Below are 22,121 nucleotides of genomic sequence, written 5' to 3'. Positions count from 1 at the left end.
TCCATATTAATCAAGTTGTAAACTTGCAAGAGTATGGTTTCCATGTTTTTTGAGCATAACTAAGTTAGCTTTTTGACCAATGTTATTCACATGTTATTCAAAGTATATAGAAAACTCTAGAAGATTAAAGGATGAAGCGACATAGCATAAAAATTGATAAACATGATTCAGTTTTAAATGAAATGTTTGCTAATTGATCACAAATCCCTATTATAATATAATGGTATTTAATTTTTGTGTATATTTGTAAAATTGTAAGTTACTATAAGTTTTTTTATTTACCATGGCAGTGGAATCCCATAGCCAATCATGTAAATTTTAAAACAAGTTTTCACTATCACTCAATACTTCCTCTCTAATGAAAATATATGGTAAAAAAAAAAAAAAGTTTGCAATGAAAATGAGGTAATGGAGATAGATTCATATTACCATGGATAATGAGATTAATGACATAAAATTTGCTTCACTATTTGAACAAGCTTGTCAAACAAAATTTTGATCAATAATATCTTTAATTATTAATAAGTGATAAAAACAACAATTGAATATTAACAAACTATTATTCAATGAAACAACTCCAATAAGTATCCATAAGACTATATTTTTTCTTATATGTAAATCGCTAACATTAATCAAAACGAATTAGGTGAATAGTGCAAAAAAATTAAAACGTTACACTTAAAAGCACAGAAGAAATATCATCTCCATAAGTAATGAACATATTATTATACATGACTACGTTTGTGAGAAGAATCTTTCCACTAACATAAATCTTAAATTATCAAACTTTTTACAAAGACGTTTTTCAAAAAAAAAAAAAAAAAAAAGCCCCTTTAATCACACTAAGATTGTTTTATTTGACCGATATTCATAAAAGCTTTTCGAGTTTTGGATGAAATGGAATAATCACAGTGAGACATATGTTGAATAGAGTTTGATTTTGAGGTGAGGATGAGGTCGCCTCACAAGTCACAAATCGCAACGACCTACTACCTTCTCATCCATTGAAGCACCGACTTCATGCTCCAACCCAGATTTTCGTCGACTTCCTTCTCGAATCCGGCGAAGAGCTTCACTCAAATCGTCGTTGCCTTCAGATCTATCATTTGGTGGTGGTTTCGTGGGTGGGTGGTGGTAAATTCGTGGGTGGGTAGTGGTAAAGTCGTTGTTCGGTGAGGGTTCGGATGGGTATTGGGTGTGGGTTGTTCGTTGGTGGTTTTGGTGGTGGTTCGTTTCTGGTAGAAGTGGTTTCGTGGTGGTTTCGTGGGTGGGTGTGGTAAATTCGTGGGTGGGTAGTGGTAGTTTGGTGGTGGTTCATTTTTGGGTAGAAATGGTTTCGTGGTGGTTTCGTGGGTGGTTAGTGGTGGTTTCGTGGTTCTGAGTTCTAAATCTGTTTTGTTGGTGGTTTAGGTTTGTAGTTTTTCGTTGGTGGTGGTTCTCGGTGGGTGGTAGTTTTTCGTTGGTGGTGGGTCAGGGGTCATTGTTAGTGGTTTAGGTTTGTAGTTTTTCGTTGGTGGTGGTTGTTGGCGGCGTGGGGCAGTGGGTACGGGAGGTGGTGTAGGTTAGTCGGGGGTTACTTGGTCGATTAGGGGTTACTAGGGGGGTTACTAGGTCCGGTCAGGGGTTACTTAAGGGGTTACTTTGGGGGTTACTTGGTCCGATAAGGGGTTACTTAAGGTGTTACTTGGTCCGGTCAAGGTTACTTTGGGGGTTACTTAAGTGGGTTACTTTGGGGGTTACTTGAGGGGTTACTTTAGGGGTTACTAATAGGGCACCCAGCCGCACCAGAAATGCACTGGTGTTGTTGAGACGATATATGAAGTAAATAGAAAAGGTAAACCAATGGATTAAGCTATAAAAATCTTTACAATTATATGAAAACCCAGTCACGTCCTCCTAATCTTCATACTAGTATAATATACTACCTCCGTTTTTATTTAGTTGACACATTTTGACTTTCGCACTATTCACAGACCTCCCTTTGACCATGTTTTGTGCTTTATACGTAATGAAAAATATAGTCATGTAGGATCTTGTTAGATTCGTCACGTTATAAAAATATGAACTTTTCATAATTTTTGCTTATCGGTAATTAAAGATATTAATGATTTAATAAATGCATTGGCAAACGTGATTAAAGAAACGTGTCAACTAAAAAGAAACGGAGGAAGTAGTATTGAGTGCTTTGTTACCTTTGTAATTTCAATTTTCTGGCAAATGCCAAATTAAACTTTAACCTTTAAATGATTTTTAAAAATGAAAAAAACAAAAACTTATTTACAAATTATAATTACTTGTACAGTGCCAAAATACATTTCAGCAGTATATCAATTATAAAACTGAGTGTTAAACATTGCCCTAACTCTATAATTATATTCCCTGATTTACATGTCCTGATCCAAATCTCACTGCCCCCAAGTCCCCAACAGCAGTTACTCAGATAGCTTCGGGCAAAAACACAACAAAAAAGACAAGAGTACAACTCAAATAACACAAGAAAAATAGAGCCCAAATATCCTAGAGAACTCTAAACCAAACCTATCTCCACAATCACATTGGACCCTGAACCGAATCATTCACCTGCACCTAATTAACAGTAGTCACTCTCTCACTTCTAATTGAGATGAAGGCACACGCTGTACAAAATACAGGCATGATTAAAAACGTGAGGCTGGTTTCATCAAAGTAATCATCAAAGTTCAATCCTGGGTTCTTCAGCATCATCAATCTGTTAGTTACGAACTTCCATTACAAGAGTTCCTGTGAAATCTGCCTAAACCTATCTTTCAATCCTGCTACAAATACTACGGAGTACCCAGCAACTAGGTGTACCCAGATATCCAAGGATATGACCTAATTAACAGGATACTACACTTGAAATTATCTTTAGTATTCCCAACTAGACAATACTTGAGCAAAATTTCACTGTAAACAATTGCCAGTCTTCGGAGGAACTTACCTTCAACACACCTCCCTATAAGTCACTGACCACATATGGGCTTCCTGCTTGAAGTAGTCATTATTGGATCCTCCTATTACTGAAATACTGAGCCAATATAGCCATCACAGACTAGTACACAAATATATATTTTTTTGCAAACATAGATGTGTAAAAAGACTAACAATACAATAAACATGTATCTTCAAAATTCTTCCTGAGGAATAACATATCAACTCACATAAGGCACAGGGTTTAAATGAACAATGAAGAAAATAACAAAAAGGCAATAAACAAAACTTCCAACTCCAACGCCATTCAACCAACAACGGTAAAAGGGCCTATTTTAGAAGATGCGGTATGGCTTGCCCATGGTACTCTTCAAGTATAGGCACCGGACCTGCCAAAACATAAACAATACCAGTAAATCACTCTGAAAAGGATGCAAACAATACACATTCTTGCACTGCAATGCAATTGTTATACAGCAGAGAAGATGAACATAGAAATACCACAGTTGCACCAAAACATAGAAATAAAAGACTCACATTTTGCCAATTCTTCTTCAGCAGTGAAACAAGAAAGTTGACGCTCATTTGAACATTTTGGAAAATCTGCTTCTCTTCCATACTAAGGTTACCAACAGCAACTCCCATGCAGAGAACTTTCTTAAGCTGAAACTTGACGGTTGCCTTGATCTCGTTCACTTTGTTCTCCAGGGGTTCCTGGTGGGTAACAAGTGTAGGGAATTTACCTGGAAAGGCAACCCAAATGATACCCATTAGTAAAAGAGCTAAGTGTTTAATAGTATTGCTAATGCTAAGTTACTAACAGCACACATAATCATCAGGATCTAAAAGAATGTAAATGCCACGTATCAAGGCAGCCTGTAGCTACTTGGCTAGTTATTTAGGAGAGAAGATCAAACATAAAGCACAAGTTCTAAGTCATGAAGTCAACATATGATCCTACAAGCATACATCAATATTAAGATCATTGTGTAGACTTACCAGCCTTGTTAAGACCGGGACCAAGCAAACGTGGAATCTGCTTAATGACTGCTTCAGAAGCAAGGAAAGCATGGTACTTCTTTGCAAGCTTCTTAACCAATTTCTTGTTCTTGTTGAGCTTCTTCAATGCTTCAACATCCATCCATTCCAAACCTATCCTCTCAGCCTGCAATCACAACGAACTTACATTACTGCTGGGAAGAAAGAGAAAATTCAGCAACTAGGCATGAAAGTTGTAACTTTGCACAGCTACAATGACATCACCAAGCATATCATATTATCTAAGGTAATCAACAACTTAAACGCTACATAGGCCAAGAAATCCCCAAAACCATATAATATTAATCTATACGACTATACGTAACTTATTGAGACATGTCCATGGTAGTAATATAGCAGGGGTGACGAATAGCAAGCATACCAGCAATTATTAAAATTTCTCACAGTCTTGATTACATTATAATTTGCTTTCATGACCAAGGAGAATCCTACAACAACAGATTATATACCTCTTCCACGTGCTGTGCGTCTCCAAGCATGCAAACCTTCATCTTGGGACGAGGGATGTGTGGTAACTTAACGGAGCCACTGAAACGCTTATCCTTTTGTGGGTCATAATTCTTCAGACCAATCTGGAGTTCAACTGTCTCAGTGAACTTGCGATTCTTCTCCTTGGCATCATTTGCAATACCAGATATAGCTTCCCTCACCGCTTCACTTTGAAGCTTACTGCAACAATGAAAAATGTACAATATAAAATCTTTCAAAAAGCCTTAAAATATAACTACAGAGTGTGGCAACCAATAAACATTATCATGCTATCTAGTACTAATTCGGTACCTATGTTCCAAACAATAAAGCACATCGGATTCCGATATCAAATCTCGCTACATTCAACCATTCAATATTTTAATTATACTATGATGCTGACTACAAAGGGAAAAACTAGCTCAATCCATTTCTGCTCAAAGACACTAGATTAACAACCAAGTTCAAGTCTTGCAAATCCAGGTCTTACAATTAAGATATTGAATTCACATAGCAGAACTAATAATATTTCCTAGATACCCGAAACACCTTCATATCGATTCACACATCAATTTTTGACCCCGACAAACAAAACCCACTTCAATTTTTCAATTATATCTCAAAAATTAACATCTAAGCAGCACAAATCAACAACTTTATTGAATAAAAATCAAGCCCCATTTCCCAAATTCAAACAACGTGAAAAATACCATTAAATCAAGTTATAATACAAAATTTATGATACCCACGAATCAAAATCAGATTAAAATCCCCCCAACAAAAAAAATAAGAAAATCATAGAAATCAGAAATGCAGAAGATAAAAATTACCTCATGATTAAAGCTTAAAAGGGGCCAAATTTGAGAACCTGGTAACAATAACACAAAGACAATCAACCAAAGTTAAACAAGATTATTAAAATTAATTCAGCATATGTCGATGAAATAGGGGAGATGAGGAGAGAGAAAGAGAGAGAGAGAGAGAGTACCAGAGAAATTGCTAGGGTTTATGTTTAGGCTGCTGCCTGCAATTTCTGCAAATAGTAGAACAGAGTGAGTGAATGAGTAAGGTTTTTAATTGCTAAATGGACTTGGGCCTTTTCTTTGGACTAGTATTATACTATTATAGTTTTTAAACCATATATTGAGTACAAATTTTTACCTACACCCCACGGCAGGGAACACTGCCTGCACCCCCCCCCCCCCCCCACCCTCCGCACGTGTTCTGCCCCCGCCCCTTTTCATTTACAAATTTTCTGCAAATTTTTATAAAATGTTCATTTTTGTATTAGTAAATGTTCATTTGTGTATCATAAAATGTTCATTTTTATTACAAGGAGTTTTTTGTTCAAATTAATATATATTTTGAATTGAATTTTAAGAATTTTCTATAAATAAAAATAAGAGCTAAATTATTTATAAGGATTACTGCGTTCAAATCATTTTTAATATAAGAAATATTGCATCATTCAATGTTCATTTTTGTTTATCCGTGTTCCAACAAATGTTCATTTTTGTATAACCAAATGTTCATTTCAAGAGTTATGTGTAAGTTTCATAGTAAGATGTATGCAAATACATACGTCTTATATTTCTATTTGTTTAAATAAAACATTGTTAACAAATAATTTCCAGTATAAAGAAAATTTAATTTAATTACAATGATAACGAATTTCTATACAACTATATTATTACATGTAATTGTTCTATAAATATGAAATTGAACCAAATGTACATATGTGTCTTGCTAAATGAACATTATTTGTTATATTTAATATAATAATGTGTGTGTGTGTGTGTGTGTGTGTGTGTGTGTGTGTGTGTGTGTATCCTCCTTGTTACAACTCTAATCATATAATTGTGTGTTTTCGATGAAAATTATAATTTGAGCACAACATATATGTTGCCTTTAACATCCTTACTTGACTATCCTGTATAATGAAAGACCGATCAAGTTTTTCAAAAAAAAAATACTAGTAATAAAAATGCTAACAATCATTTATTTTTATATATAGTTGTGTTGTGATCAATTTAAATTAAAATGCTAAATGATCATTCATAATGCTTTTAGATCAATTTTATTACTTTTAAATGCAAATTTTTAATTGATAAATGTCCAGTTTTATTCATGCTAAATGAATATTCATAAAGCAAAATGATAATGATAAATGAACAGTTTTATAATGCTACATGTTCATTAATAATGTTAAATTATTCATTTTAATAATTGTGATCAAATACGTAATGATAAATGATCATTTATATTGATAGATATCGAACATGTATGTCAATGTTTTATATTTGATCATTTTGTATTATATTAATGAACATTTTAAAAAAAATGTTCAAGGTGTTCCAATTATTGCAACAAATAATCAACTTCCTCCAAGTGATCCAAGAAAAGTCCTGTTCCTTCAATTGCTCTAAGAAATGTTCAAGTTTCTTTGTTTGCCAAGATAGGTTATTCAATGTCATCCAAGTGTTCCAAGCAATTTTCAAGTGTTCCAATAGGTTTTCAACATGGTAGTTAAGAATAATGTCATGTAAAAATGAACATATAGTCTATTATAAATGATCATTATAATTTGCAATTACAAACATGTCTTTTTCAACGGGACCGACCACTTGATATTATTATAGCTTTTAAAAGTTGAGGATCAACTACATGAGATTTAATTAGCTTAGCGCTCTTTTTGTATTGTATCCACTCTTGATTAAAAGAAAGGATAATCGCCATCTCTGTTCATACACATTTTTTTTAAAAAAAAAAAATCAATTAACAATTACATAACTCCATAATGTAAACGACTAATCAAATAAACACTTTCAAATCAAGTAAATAATACTTACATGTCTTCAGAATCGTCATTTTCGTTGTTGTTTTGCAGATTCTAGTGCAATTTCATCTCTTATATCACACATTTATCTTAATTATTATACTCAATTTCGATCGTAAAAAATAAGCAAATAGACTTACGATTTTGATTTTGTTGGAGATTTTTCTTTCGTTAGTGCAATTTCATCTCGTATTTTATTCATTGTTGTTGATATTGTAACAAATTTACAGATTTTTCTTCATGATTGAGCAATTTCAAAGCAAAAATGGAGAGAGAAAATGGCAGATGAAGAAAGAGAAAATGATGAATTTTAGAATTTTTTGTTTTATATTTTTGTACTGAGGTAGGCGGTGGCAATTACTCTTTACTACGAAGTATGTGGTTAATGAAGTTATCTATAAGGGTTATTATAGTAATTTGGGGGGAGGGGGTGTACGTAGGCATTGTTGCCTTGAGGGGGGAGTAGGCATGAACAACTCTATATTGAGCTTATTGGTACAAAGTTATTTAATTTTTAGGCCATTGTATTTGATAGGGGTGGCAATTCGGGTCGGTGGGTCGGGTTCGGGTCAGATTTCGGATCGATTTCGGGTTATGCTTAGAAACAATCAAAAATAGTGTAAAACTTAATCTTATTACGAAATATGATATTTTGGTCAAATCGGGTCAAATTTGGGTTATTCGGGTTCGGATCGGGTCGGGTTCAGGTTTCTCTCAGTAACTTCGGGCCGGGTTCGTTCGGGTTATCAGGTCGGGTTAGGGATTGCCAGCCCTAGTATTTGAATCACACACACTGTCACACATTTTCTTTACTAAGATTAAGTAGAGCCGTAGAGGTGATTATGGAACGGGCCGAGCTGGGCCTAGAAACAAATGTTGGCCCGTTTGGGGCAGTTTTGGGTTGGGTTGGACCATTTTCGAGCCGGGCCAAAATTATAGCTAAAAATAACTTCGTTTATTTTAGGTTGTCCAAAAAGTTCAAGAAAAATAAAACTAAAATCAGGTCAGGTCCTCCTAGCATGAATGTTGTTATACTTTAGAAGAATATTACAAGAGGGGGGTGAATTGTAGTTTGGGGGAATTTAGCTAACGTTTTGCGGAATTGATAAAACTAAGCTAAGCTAAAGAAACTTTAAAGCCACACAGGGAAATTTTACGTGGAAAACCTCTTGGCCCTAACAAGGGGAAAAACCACGATCATTTGGGATTATAGGAAAGATTTTTCACTATTATAGGGCAAACAACCTATTACAAGCTAAAGAGTCTAGCTTCAAGTTCCTCTACGAACTTGAAGTTCCCATCAGCAAGTCCTCTACTTGCTACTTCTTCTCTTCTCTTTCTCTTCTCTCTCTTTCTTTTTCTGACTTCTCTTAGAGTTCACTCAAACTCCCAATTTCCAATTACAACTCTAAAAGACAATACTCTAGTGAAGGTAATTAAGAAAGTTAACACCCAAGTAGATTGCGATTCTTCACTCTTTTAGAAACACAAGAAAGATAGAAAGATATGATTGAGCAAGGTGAAGTTTTCCTGAAAATAACTTCGATATTTATAGGAAAACATAGCTTGATTAAAACGCCACAACTTCCACCACTTACGCCACTACTGCTACACATCAACGCCACTACTTTCCACCACTACCAGAGCTTCAAACATGTCCTAGAAACCAGGGCACTTCGAACCTCTTAGAAGCAGTTTCTTCGTTAAGTGGAGAAGACTCTTTCAACAGTTAGTTGCGCAAGTTTAGGAAGTCAATTCATTCAATCTTTTCAAACATATTTTTCTGAAATCAAAATATATCAATTTGAGATAAGATCAGAAAAGATATTTTCAGAACCAACTTTCCTATTTTTCAGCAACCAAAGAAATTCTATCTTTTTTAAACAAATTTAAATCGCATTCTGCTAAGTATCAACTCCTAATTATTCTCACTTGCATAGAACCTAGAACATAAAATATTTTAGATTTTAATTCTCTAGGAAGTCTCTGCTCCGAGTCTTCTTTCTTCAGCTTCTTCAGCTTCTACTCCGAAGCTTCTTTTCCTTCACAAGAACACTGCAACAAGTCTTCTAATCCTTTTGAGCTCCTGTTCCTTTGCCTCGAATTAATCCTGCAACTTAACATAAGTAAACTACAAAACTTATCAAGTCATTAGTCCATTTATTTGACTTGTGTTATCATCAAAACATCAAGGGCAACAAATGTGTCACATCTGATTAATTGAATGATTTGAATCAAGTTGTTAACTTATTGATTACTAGGGTGACTAACGCGCTCGATATAATTTGCTCTTAGGAGTTCAAAAAAGAAGTGTATAACAATAATTAGGCAAATAAATGAACAAATAAATTTATGAGTATAAATGTCCCCACTATTCATAAGAGGTTGCTTGAACTTAATTGGATTAATTGATAAGGGTAAAAATAATTTAATTTTAGCCTTTTTGATTATTTAAACTAGTTCCATTTGGTATATATAAATAGATGTTTGATCAATTTAAAATGCTAATTTGGGTGTTTGGTTAATAACTTATTAAAAGAGCTTTTTGGGCTCAAAAATATCTTTTAGAAAAACCACATTATAAGAGCCTTTTGAAATTAGTTTATTGAACAATAGCTTTTTGTCTATTAAATACACTTAAACAACTAATGATTAACCAACTAGTTATAACCATCTAATCAAACCATTAAATATAACCAACTAGTCAACCAGTTAATACAACCACATACATTAATCAACTATCGATTAATTACTATCGCTTAATTACCAAACAGGGCCTAAAGCTCATCAAACGCTCTCTTTTAATTTTATTTAAGCAATTGTTATAAGTGATGGTTGTACTTCTTATAGATATGAAGATGGACATGGGGAACACATCCTATTTTAAGGATATTATATATTTTGTTTTGATACTTGGTGAGATACAACAAATTACATTATTGAATTCAAGATGTCTATATTATTTGGTTTTTGGGATTGTTGAATTTTAAAATTGGTGCTTTGATTTGGGTCATTAGGTTTCAAATTGTAAAGTAAGTTTACTTATGTTTTGGATTTTTATAAATTTGGATTTGATTTAGTTTTCAAAATAGTATTTTGTTTTGTTAATTTGATAAAAACCTTAATTGTTATCACGGTGGCGATAATAGTCTAGAAATCCTCTTAATCATCTAAAAGAGTTTGTTAAATAAAATAAAAAAAATTAAAACTTTCATTTAGAATTGAAGTTATAACTTAACTGAGTACTTCGTATGATCTATGCAAGATATTTTATTTTTATTTTTTTGACAAGAATAAAAGGGATTTCATTAATAAAATATAGTCAAGCGGCACTTATTACATATAATTCCTAAAATATCAAGAATTTCAATAAAAGTACACACCTTAAAACTAAATACATCGTAGATTTGATTGATAATCGCTTTAATAAAACACTTCATCTGAAACAATACAATCTGTGAGTTTGCACTGATTCGGTTTGAAATCCACTGATGCGTAGTCGTTTGAGTGAAAATACTCATGTGGTCCTCCGGATTCTTGTAGAGATCATGAAATCCTAGATCTTCAATTCTCACCAAGCAAACACAAAAAGAAAATAAACTCAAGAGAAAAATCATCATCACAAGGATGAGATCTATTTATTAAAAGCAATTGAAAGGTTTTTGGGGCTTACCACCGGTAAAAATACTAATGGAAGCCCCTACGAAGATTCACAACTGAGACCAAGAGGAAAATAGAAGGTAAAGATACAGAGAAAAGAAAGAAGAGAGAAGGAAAATCTTTTTAAAAAAAATTGAAAAAACCTAGCAATGGAGACTAGGAAAACCCTCCTAAGAGAGAAACCCTGGAGGGAACCAAAAAAACCCTCCCAAGGAGAAAACTTAGAGGGAAAAACTATAAAACAAACGGGTTTACTTTTTATCCCGCTTAACATAATATGCATAATTGTAAAGATACATATATTAATATTCTATGTTTTAAAAACTTTTAATATATGCACAATTGTAAAGGTACATATATTAATATTCTAGTCCTGCTTAACATAATTTCTGATTGTATATTAATTTGCTCTTTAAAAACTTTTAACTCATTATACTCAGAGCATAGGTCATTTTTACATCTTATTCCTTTCAAATTGTCTATTTACAAGATCAATAACTACATATGCAATCAAAGAATGTTTACATTTTTTTTTAGTAACAAGCGTGATATATACATTTTAATTTCACACACACAAAACTTTGTAATATAGACAATTTATAAGATTATCTATATTCGGCTTTGACATTGTCATGGCGTTATATATAGGCCACATGTGTAAATTCAACCATGCAAAGTAAAGTAGTGTAAAATACCGTTTAATGTATATTTAGACACTTTCTACCGCCTAAATTAAAGGCTTTTCCAAATACGACAAATGTTCAATTTTGCCATTCCATTGGCCAATTAAGACGCAATTTGTCTAAGTATTTGATCGATTTCAAAATATAAAGATAGTGGATGCACGGAAAAGTGAAAAGATAATAAAGAGGAGAAAATATTAGGTAATTAATTAAGCATTATCACAAAAGACTAATCGTGTGAGGTATATACAGAAAAAAGAACATAGTTGATGCCTTCTTTCTAAGAATAGAATCATCCATAGTTGGCTTTCCCAATTTGAAAATGGGTGACCTAAAAATTGAATCTTTCCTTTTCACTTTTTAGCTTTGAAATGACCTCTTACCACTAATTAAAAGACTAATTAGTAATTAGTCACACTCATAAGTACCTTTGTGTATGAAATTAATTGGAAGTTGTGATGCTATCTTTATTCTTCTTGCTCCCATCTTTGAACATTGTTTTAGGATAGGAAGTTCTCTTAAAGTGTATTTAATTTCCAATATGGGAAGGTTCTTAATGCTATAGTTTTATTACTATATTGTAAGTAGAGTCTTCTTTTTTGGCTTCTAAAGGTGCAAAAAAGATATAATTGTATATTTGGGAATAGAATGGTTCTTACTAGAATTAAAATACTACTTCTGTTAAATCTAAGCTAAAAGTACTAGATGTGTCCTTTTAGCAATGGAAAGGATAAAAGATGTGGGAATCTCAAGTCTCAAATTGCTTAGATGGGGCATGTCACACATTAGAATAAGGCTAAATACCAAACTAGCTCTGTATTGCACGTAGAGAAGATCAAAGGAAAGCGGCTCACTCATCTCGACCTAAAGGGTAAATAAGAAGTTAGGACATGTCTTCTTCGAAAACTAAAATATGGACATCCACTTACTTATGTTGACACTCATCACCATTGCACTCATCTCTATTCTCAGATGAATTCTCATTTACGTCCACAATTTTATTTTAGATTAGTTGTAACTTTACCACCCTTAAAACACCCTATTTTGATTTAACCACCTATTTTTTTCGTTTATTTTGTTCAAGCACCCATATAAAAGAGTAGTTAAATCAAGATAGAGTGTTTTGAGGAGTGGTACATGTCTTCTTTGAAAACTAATTTTCGTTGTACACTTATCTCAATTCTCTAATCAATTCTCATGTAAGTCCACAATTTGTTTTGTTCAATTGATTTTCCTTACTATACATTGACTATTCTAGTTCATACAAAATTTTCTTTGTAAAATTTTTAATCCAAAAAATATCCTTTACAAATATCTCTCGTCACATTTCCTATTCTATTAGGATATACTCCATGCGATTGAGCAAATTGGAACAAAGGGTGTATAATGTAAGAACTAACCCCAAGTAAGAGTTGAATGTTAACCCTAAGGATGATTGACAATTTGCAATGGTACAGATTTGCAAACAGCAAGTGTACCACTAATTATGCTTCTTAACATTACTACACAATTAAGTACTAGGATAATATCACATCAAATCAAAGAAAAAGTACTAAGATAATATAACAAACCTCTCAAAAAATGCTTATAACTTGTTTTTTTTCCTTTATGAAAAACAACTTAATTATTATAGCTAATTAGTGAGGCTTATCTGGAACAAATTCCAAAGGTAACCAATGAATAATTTGTGGTTGGTCCACTTGTAATTTATAAGGTTCCATAACCCCATGCGCAAAAAATACCCTTGTTCCCCAATTTTCCTTGTTAGTAATGGAGTACGTATTAACTAATTGTCAACTAACTAAATCAAATTGGTCTTGGTAAGGAGGATGAATAATGTTCATTAATTGATTGTGCAAACGGATAATAATGATTGGGAAGTCTTATTCATCCATTGCCGGGAAGGGAATAGAGCAGAGCCGCAGATTGAGTTGTGAATACTAGCATCACCCTAATTTTCTAAGATTGAAGTAATCGAAGTTCCTTCGTTAGGTTAAGGGCGGATCCTCCAAAGGATTTAGTTGGAGTGGTCTTGCACTGTTGCCACCCGCCCTAGTCTTTAGTTACTCCGTTTTTATTATTTTTTATGTTTTGGGGCCTTGCTCTCGTCCCATTCACTTTTAAAAAATGTCAACTAACTAATAAAACTGGTTAAAGCCTGTTAAATAAATAAATAAAAAAATAAATAAATAAACAAATAAATAAATAAAAATAAAAATAAACCGGTAGAAGTTTTTGTTTTTCAAGAACTAAATCGAAATTCCGTGTTCGGTATTGTCCTTTTTAAGCAATGACACTCCTTACACTAAAAAAGAGCAACTAGTTTTAGTTTTAATTTGTTACATATGCCTTTTAGGTTAAGCTCAGCAAAATAGGATTTCTGATATTATTGATGTCAAATTCGCTTAATCCAATTTAATTAGACAATTTAGCATCTCCTTTTAATTTGACTGAATGAAGTAAAATTTCATTAGTCAAAAATTACTCAAAGTTGAATAGAATCCACGTACCAGGCCACGGCATAGTAAGTTGTACGAGTAGGCGAATAACATCCAAAAAGAGATTTGCGTAGTCATTAATTGACTTTGACATTTCATTGTATAAATGATTACAGTTATAAAAAAATGACTAATAGTAGGACTTTATAGTGATGAATTTACAGTTGGTTCAAGTCAAAATTTCACTATTTCATTGTCAAATGGCAATGCATATATAATTGCATAAAATTTCCTTTCAATATGTTAGTGAACGCGCGCATATAATAAAGAGTATAAGTTTAATTTTTATTTGTACTAAAGTGTATTGGTAATTTGCTCATTTCAAACGCTAAGAGCTAGGCTAAATGTAAAAAAATAACAATTAGGAGAAAGACCCTACTAAATTAGGATCTCTCGATGAAACTTTGGGAATTTGTGAAAAGGAAAATGGAAATCATCACACTCAAAATCGCAATCGGATATTGCTATATATGGTTCAAACCTGTGATCTTTCTTTCTTCGACAAAACATGAAACTAGTTTGATATGGTTGTGAAACTAACTTGTACTATACAAATAACACCTGGCTTATGTTATTACTACGTAAGAGTACATAAATTGTAATTTGGAGATTTTTTATTTTTTATTTTTGGTAAGTAAGGAAAAGCATCCTGCTTGTTCTAAATGAGTCAACCTAGCTCAAACTTAATAGGATTACCTCTTGGTGTGGGATTGAGGGGAGGGTATGTAAAGAATTGTCACCACGCCCCATATAGCTAGCTAGTCATCAAATCATTGCAAGAATGTGAGAATGTGAGATACATGCATGCAAAACTTATTGTTAGATTAAGGGTGGGTTCGATATCCAGATGTTCCACACTTATTTGAAGTTATCATAACTTAATTAAAGTTATCTAAACTTACATGAATATGTTTGAACTTTTTAGACCTTAATAAAACTTTTTTTTATTATAAATAGAACTTGGATAATTCTTATTACCTCTATCAAAAACTTTTGTATGTATTAACTCTTAGCTCATTTCAATTGTAACAATGAAGCTAAATGTAACAAATAATAATGTGGTGAAAGAACCTATTAAATTCGAGTCTATCCAAACAACAAACTCTTGGGAATTTGTGAAAAGGATAAAGATCCTAATTATTACGACTAGCCTATGTTATTTGCCTCAAATCCTTTTTATATTTGAGATAAGGAGCCTTTATGTAAGGAGAAGTATCATACATACTTGTTCGAACCCTACACAAGTCATCTTAGCAATTCAATTTAATAAGTACGACCTCTTGGTGCGGGTTTATTGAGGGGAGGGTATGTAAAGAAGAAAAACACCACAACCCATTTAGTGTTTAAACTTAACTAAACTTACTTGAACTTATTAGACCTTATTAGAGCTTATTTTAATTGTAAATTGAACTTGCCACTTTTAATTTATTGATCGTTATCAAAACTTTCCTTATAGATTAACGAACACACTCCTAGCTTATTTGTCTATAACTTCTCTGAAATATGTGTAAATAAGATGAATATAATCAATAGACCATGGCCTAATTAAGTAATATTGGTATCACTACATAATGTCTTTTTTGTATGACTTCCCAAATCAAGTAATAGTACTATATATATTTGCATATACATTAATCAATACAAATTAAGCATAATTATATTGCATAAAGTAGTAGACATGTACAACTATACAAATATTATTGGTAGGTTGGGGTATCTCATAATAGTACAATTATAACTATATATATAAGGCTGCGCAAACATCCTAGAAATGTGCAAAACATACTTTGTTTATTAGAGAATCTCTTATAATATACAAGTAGTAAGTAAAAATAAATATCGAGAAACATCAAAAACATGGCAAGGATGATAGAACCTTTAATAGTAGGACGGGTGATAGGAGATGTGATCGATCCCTTCAACCCATCCGTACAAATGTGTGTCAACTATAATAATAAGCAGGTTTTCAATGGCTCCGAGCTTCTTCCTTCTTCCGTCGCCTCCAAACCTCGGGTCGATATCAATGGTGAAGATATGAGAACTTTCTTTACCTTGGTAGGTTCACATACAAATTAAAGTATACTATTAAGTAGAGTGAGCGAGAGAAAGGGGTGAAACAATGCTCTTAAAAAAAAGGGATCATATAAATTAATAGAGAGGTTATATACACAAAAAAAAAACTCTCCTATACTGCCTTTTATTTCATGTTGTGTCGAGAGCTACAAAGGGTATTGATATGAATAACTTTGTTATTCATTATGTTTATCTAATGATTAAATTATATTTGGTTGCAGGTATTGACAGACCCAGATGTACCTGGACCAAGCGATCCTTATTCGAGAGAACATCTTCATTGGTATGTAAACAATTTCTACTATTAAGTCTTTGCTACTATGTCGCAAGCCTATGCAAAATCTTTAACAATGATATAAGCCGAGTCTAGTTCAACTCGGCTCTTAAATAAGTTGATTAAACTTGAGACCTCACCAATAAATTTTACTCGCTATCACCCTTAAAACTAATACGAGTAGTTAACAAATCAAAATTCAAAAATAAATCATGACACTAATTCCCTACACTATACATTTGCGCACATATCCCACATATTTTGACTACCATAAGTAAATAATTTGTAATCGAGTATATGACACTCAATTATGTAATTGTCCAATCCAACAAATGACACCTTGACACCAAATTGGAGCCAAATATCAAATCACGCTTTTTAGAAGAGAATCCCATTATTCAAGATAATCTTAATTAAGCACACAACGTCATCAAAGATTACACTACGTACCTTCTTAAGTTTTGCTTATTTTAATCACTTTTCTTCATCTTCCTTACTTCCCAAGTCTTGGCCTCCAAATGTTCGTCTACTAATTCGTTATAAAAACTTTGATCCTTATTTAGCAAACCATACATGGTACAAGAAGTTGCACCATATACATGGCATAATCGTATAAGTGTATAACCTTACTCCGTGTTTTCATTGCCTAAAACCTTACAAAAAAAAAAAAAAAATAGTCATCACGTAATTAATGTTACAATCGGTTTAAAATATCAATTGCACTTGAAATATATATACTGTTACTTTTCAAGCCTTGAAATATATAGTGTATATACTTTTGTTTTTCAAGCCTTAAAATTTTTTATTACTATGGTCGGACGCTAATATGCATATATTCAAATAAATAAATAATGTATATAATAATAAAGATTTTAATTAAGTAAACAATTCAAAATATTTTATAAGGATAAATCATTTTTTTTTTCTCCTAGAAACCATTTTTGAATAAAAAAATCTAAATAGATTTTCTAAAGAAATAGAGCATGCTTGCATACAATATATTCTCCCAACCAATCATACAACCTTATTCCTTCCCATTTGAATCAATTTAAAATCACAAGGCGAAGAGATTGGGGTCCCAAACCATACTAGCTAGATAATCCTTTCGATTTTATATACTTGCTCCATTTCTTCATGCGCGGAGTTTTAGGAGAAATTAGAGAAAGTAATAAAATATGGAGGTATTGATGTAGTTGAGAAAATAAAAAATTATAAAAAAAAACAAAAGTAGTGGAAGAATAGGAGGAGAGAGAATATTATGTTAGGTCCACTAAGTGTGAGAAATGAATGAAATATTGTAAAAGCTTTCCAAAAAAAAGAAATGGAGCAAGTATTTAAATACGGCTGGAAAAGGAAAGTGGAGCAAACATTTAAAAACGGAGGGAGTATAAAATATCAATTGTGTTAGTAGGGATAAAGTGATTTTCTGATCAATCAGAACTAATGAGCATTGGGGCCTTGAAACTTAACATATTATAGTGGAAAAAATAATTGAAGTATATGATTTTGTTGAATTTCTATCATTTATAATGTGACTACAATTTTGTTATCGTAACGAAAATCATTTAACTATGAAATGACCAATTTTGCTTTGCAGGATAGTGTCGGACATACCAGGCACGACCGACTCCACTTTTGGTACGTACATTATTTTTCTATACATATTATAACATGAAATTTAAATGTTCTCTATTCTTTTTGAGATATTAGTTACACTCGAGTGTAAGATGGATGTTACCTTATATATTCCTTCTCCTCACACTCCGGGATAACTTTCTTTGGACAAACAATGCAGGATCTGAGCTAGTTCGATATGAAATCCCAAGGCCAAACATAGGAATACACAGGTTTATATTCATCTTATTTAAGCAAAATCGTCGGCAAACAATAGTGAGTCTACCTTCGACAAGGGATTACTTCAACACTCGACAATTCGCAGCCGAAAATGATCTTGGTCTTCCTGTTGCTGCTGCCTATTTCAATGCTCAAAGAGAAACTGCGGCTAGAAGACGTTAATTACCCTAGCTAATCATCATTATACAATTAATTATGCTCTTAATTAATTTGACAGCTTATTTCCATGCAATAATTCAAGTTTGTTTTGTTCTTCTGTGAGGGTTTGACGTTTGGTGCATAATGCACTATTGTACCGTGTGAGATTATAATTTTGTGCACGTAATTTTTTTTCCTTTTGGTTCTTGAGAGAGTCATAGAGAGTTTGATTGTGTGCAATGATTTTGTGTGATTTAATATTTTTGGGTGCGTGTGTACTATATTCTAAAAAGAGGTGGTGTTCAACAAACTTTGTGTCAATCTGTTGGTAATCTCATGTTCTTGTGTTACTCGTGCTTTTTATTTCGGCGATTAAGCCTTAAATATTCATGTTGAATAATTTGACACTTTGACGTGAATTATGGACACATCAACACAGTACAACAAATGAATCAAAATTATAGACATTTTATCATCAAAATATATAGATAAGTCAAACACTTGGACATATCCGCCGAGTCGGACACGAGTAACCAAATCCCACTAACATATTTAATATGTATAACTAAGGATTTGGTGTCCATATATGATCATTATTTGGTGTGATCTTTCATTCAATTCTATACAATCAAAGATTGTATGATGCAAATGTTGAAACTTAAAGGTTTTGATGATGATGAACTTAAACTAAAGCAAACTCGATTAACAAAGGTTCATAAGTGTTTGATTAGAACAGGTAAAGTAGACCTTGGTGGTGGAAGAGTAACCTAATTTAAGAAGACATGAAAAGGCCTTTGAAAAGGAGTTAATCAAAATAGAAGAAGAGTTCTCTAACAAGAACTAAGCTCCCTAACTGGAACGTTCCCTAACAGGAACTTGAAGATAGCAAGCTGAGGTGTCAGTTTGGTCTGCGATTGAAGACCATAAATTCTTGAAAAAAATTAGCCTGTGTGAAGCCCAATTAATCTTTCTATACAGAAGAACGGCGCAGCAACTTATTCTAGTTAAAATTTTATCTTTTAGATATGTTGTTAAATATGTCGAGTAGGGTGTGCATGAAATCTATTAGAAGCGTGACAAGTTGCTTGGCAAATAAACTAAAAACGGAAAAGATAAAAAGATAGATTTTCTTTAAGTTTTAATTTATTTCTTAAAATCAGTTTGTTAATAATATATTATTCTTTTTAAATATATCTTTCTTTATCTTTTTCTTCGAAAAGATTTTCTTCTAAATTGATTTACTTAAAACCGTGTATTTGAGATTAGGAAAATTAACATCTATATCTTTTTGAAAACCCTACTGGGTATACGAGTCATTATTGTATAAATAGTAGAGAATCTCATTTTACTAGTTTTTGTGAGTTTATGCGTGAAGAAATCTCAGAGCTTAAATTGTGTAAGTTTGTCAAGCTTCTACCCTTGTCATATTAGTTTCGGGTTTCGTGCATACCTTGCCTAACATATACTAGGTGTCTCATACTTTGTATTGGTTGGGTTATTTGGGTGTTTGTATGTGTGTTTTTATCGTTGCATACAATTGTGTAAGCTTCTAGTGTGAAGCTATGAGTGTTTGTACTTTGGGAGTACGAGAGAATCTAAGTGTGGGACTTAGATTGGGTAGGATTGGGTCCTACTGTGTAGCAAGTTCGTTTTGGAACTTGTTAGTAAAGGTCTGCTTATAATAGGTTGTAACTTGGTGTTTGCTCTATTATATTGAAGTGTTTTGGTGTTTGAAATCCCTTAGATAGGGTCGAGGTTTTACTTCCAGTTGGGCCCTGAAAGGTTTCCTCGTAAAATTTTGTGTGCCTTTGCAAGTTCCTATATGCATTGTTTTATATTCCGCAAAAGTAGTCACTAGGAACTCACATACAATTCACCCCCCCTCTTGTAGTGTTCGTCTCAACTAACAACAAATGACAAAACCAACTTCTTATTAAAATAATATCTGAATTAGTTTACATGATCAATTATATTGATTTAATAAGGATGACCATGAGTCACGGATTCAACCTTGATCTCATTTAAGGATTTGGGTTCAACTACAATTATAGATCTTATGGGTCTAAGCTAAGCCTCAAGGTAAAATCTAAGTCTAGATGTTATTCACTAGTACTAGTATTATGTAACAAGACCAAGGCTATCAAGTACTTGTATCTAATCTACTACCTCCGCTTCGGATTACTTGCAACAGTTTCCTTTAATGGGTGCTTCACATTACTCGCAACAAGTTTTTTTCTTTCCTTTTTTAGTAAGTTTTTGGCTATAAAATGACAATTTTACCCTTACTTTTTTTTTAAAACATCTTAATTAACTTATAAATCAATTCTTATTACATTAATCCCTAAGGTTAATTAATTTTACCTTACCACCACATCCATTCTAATTCATTCACCTCCTCCATCTACATTCACATCTTCCTCCATAAGTTTTCTCTCTCTTCCTTCATAATCCACCACCTTCAATAGCAACCACCACCATCACCACCGCCACTACCACCGACCACCACCACCACCATCTTTAATGGAAACCACCACCAACATCGCCGCCACATTTTCTCTCTCTTTCGTTGCTTTTTTTTCCTCATTATCTAAATTCGAAGGTTCTTTTGTCAAATTTAACCATCAAAACTATAGATCAAGAGTTTTGAAGGTTAAATTTCACCAATTCAAGCTTCAAATGATGATGGAGAAGGGTTTATGGGTTTGTCAAAGGTTTGTTCGTGGTTGCTAGGTCGTCGGTGAGTCGGCGTCGTGTATTTCGGCTTGTGGGTTTCGGTTTCGGTTTGTGGGTTTGATTTCAGATTTGGGTTCAATTGCTAGTTTTGCGTTTTCTGGGCATCGTGGGTTGGATTGGGGTTTGCTGCGGGGTACAGTGGTTTTGGGGTTTTGATTGGAGGGTTTGTGGGTGGTGTTGGAAGCGTCGGTGTTGGGTGGTAGTGTTGGGTGGTTGTGTTGGGTGGTGGTGCTGGGTTCGATTCTGGGTGGTCGATAGGTCGGTGCTATGGAGGGTTCGTGGGTGGTGTTGGGTGCGTCGGTGGTGCTGGTTCAGTGGTGGTGGGTGGTTTTGGTGATGCTGGGTGGTGGTGGTGGGTGGTTTCGGTGATGTTAGGTGGTGATGGTGGTTGGTTTCGGTCGTGCTTGGTGGTGTGGATGGTGGTGGGTATTTATTTTAATTAAAGTTGAATTTATTTTTCCTTTTTTTTTGTTAGATTAAGAGTTAAACATATACCCTTATTTTTCCATAATCATACTTTCAATCTTTTGTTTCAGCCTCCGCAAACATGTCCTTTGTTGCGAGTTACATGAAGCGGAGGTAGTATTTTTTTTTTTTTTTTGGAAAAATTAGAAAAAATAATCCCAACTTTCATCAATTTTGGTAGAATAATCCCAACTTTCATTTATTCTGGAATAATCCGAACTTTGGGGGGTCTTCTTTTTCTTCAATCCCAAACCGGTCAACGAAAGTCAATGACCTGTTGTTATAGGTTATGTGCCACGTGTCAAGCTGCAATTGGTCTATTTTTTTTTTATATAAAAAAGATAATTTAAAAAAAAAAACCAGAAACCCTTAATCCCCCTGCCTGCCACCGTAACCCCCACCACCACCACCAACTGCCACCACCAACCGCG

General features: G+C 33.3%; 2 protein-coding genes across 2 annotated transcripts; one reads left to right on the top strand and one right to left on the bottom strand.

The window, feature by feature from the left end:
* Window positions 1-3,108: 3,108 nt before the first annotated feature.
* On the bottom strand, window positions 3,109-5,580 carry LOC145617504 (large ribosomal subunit protein uL1). Its single transcript, XM_081672210.1, has 6 exons — window positions 5,465-5,580; window positions 5,307-5,344; window positions 4,458-4,677; window positions 3,949-4,114; window positions 3,487-3,692; window positions 3,109-3,338 (listed from the first exon to the last, which is right to left on the bottom strand). Exons 2-6 carry the CDS (start codon window positions 5,309-5,311, stop codon window positions 3,285-3,287), a joined length of 651 nt encoding a protein of 216 aa, XP_081528336.1. The 5' UTR covers window positions 5,312-5,344; window positions 5,465-5,580; the 3' UTR covers window positions 3,109-3,284.
* A 10,427-nt stretch (window positions 5,581-16,007) lies between these two features.
* LOC145617931 (CEN-like protein 4) lies at window positions 16,008-18,516 on the top strand. Its single transcript, XM_081672704.1, has 4 exons — window positions 16,008-16,208; window positions 16,448-16,509; window positions 18,098-18,138; window positions 18,296-18,516. Exons 1-4 carry the CDS (start codon window positions 16,011-16,013, stop codon window positions 18,514-18,516), a joined length of 522 nt encoding a protein of 173 aa, XP_081528830.1. The 5' UTR covers window positions 16,008-16,010.
* The last annotated feature ends 3,605 nt before the right edge of the window (window positions 18,517-22,121 follow it).

The sequence above is a fragment of the Chenopodium album genome, chromosome 26 (genome assembly GCF_948465745.1).
Source record: "Chenopodium album chromosome 26, dcCheAlbu1.1, whole genome shotgun sequence".
NCBI lineage: Eukaryota > Viridiplantae > Streptophyta > Magnoliopsida > Caryophyllales > Amaranthaceae > Chenopodium > Chenopodium album.
The sequence above is the reverse complement of the archived record's forward strand: the minus strand, read 5'-3'. Positions and strand labels throughout refer to the sequence as shown.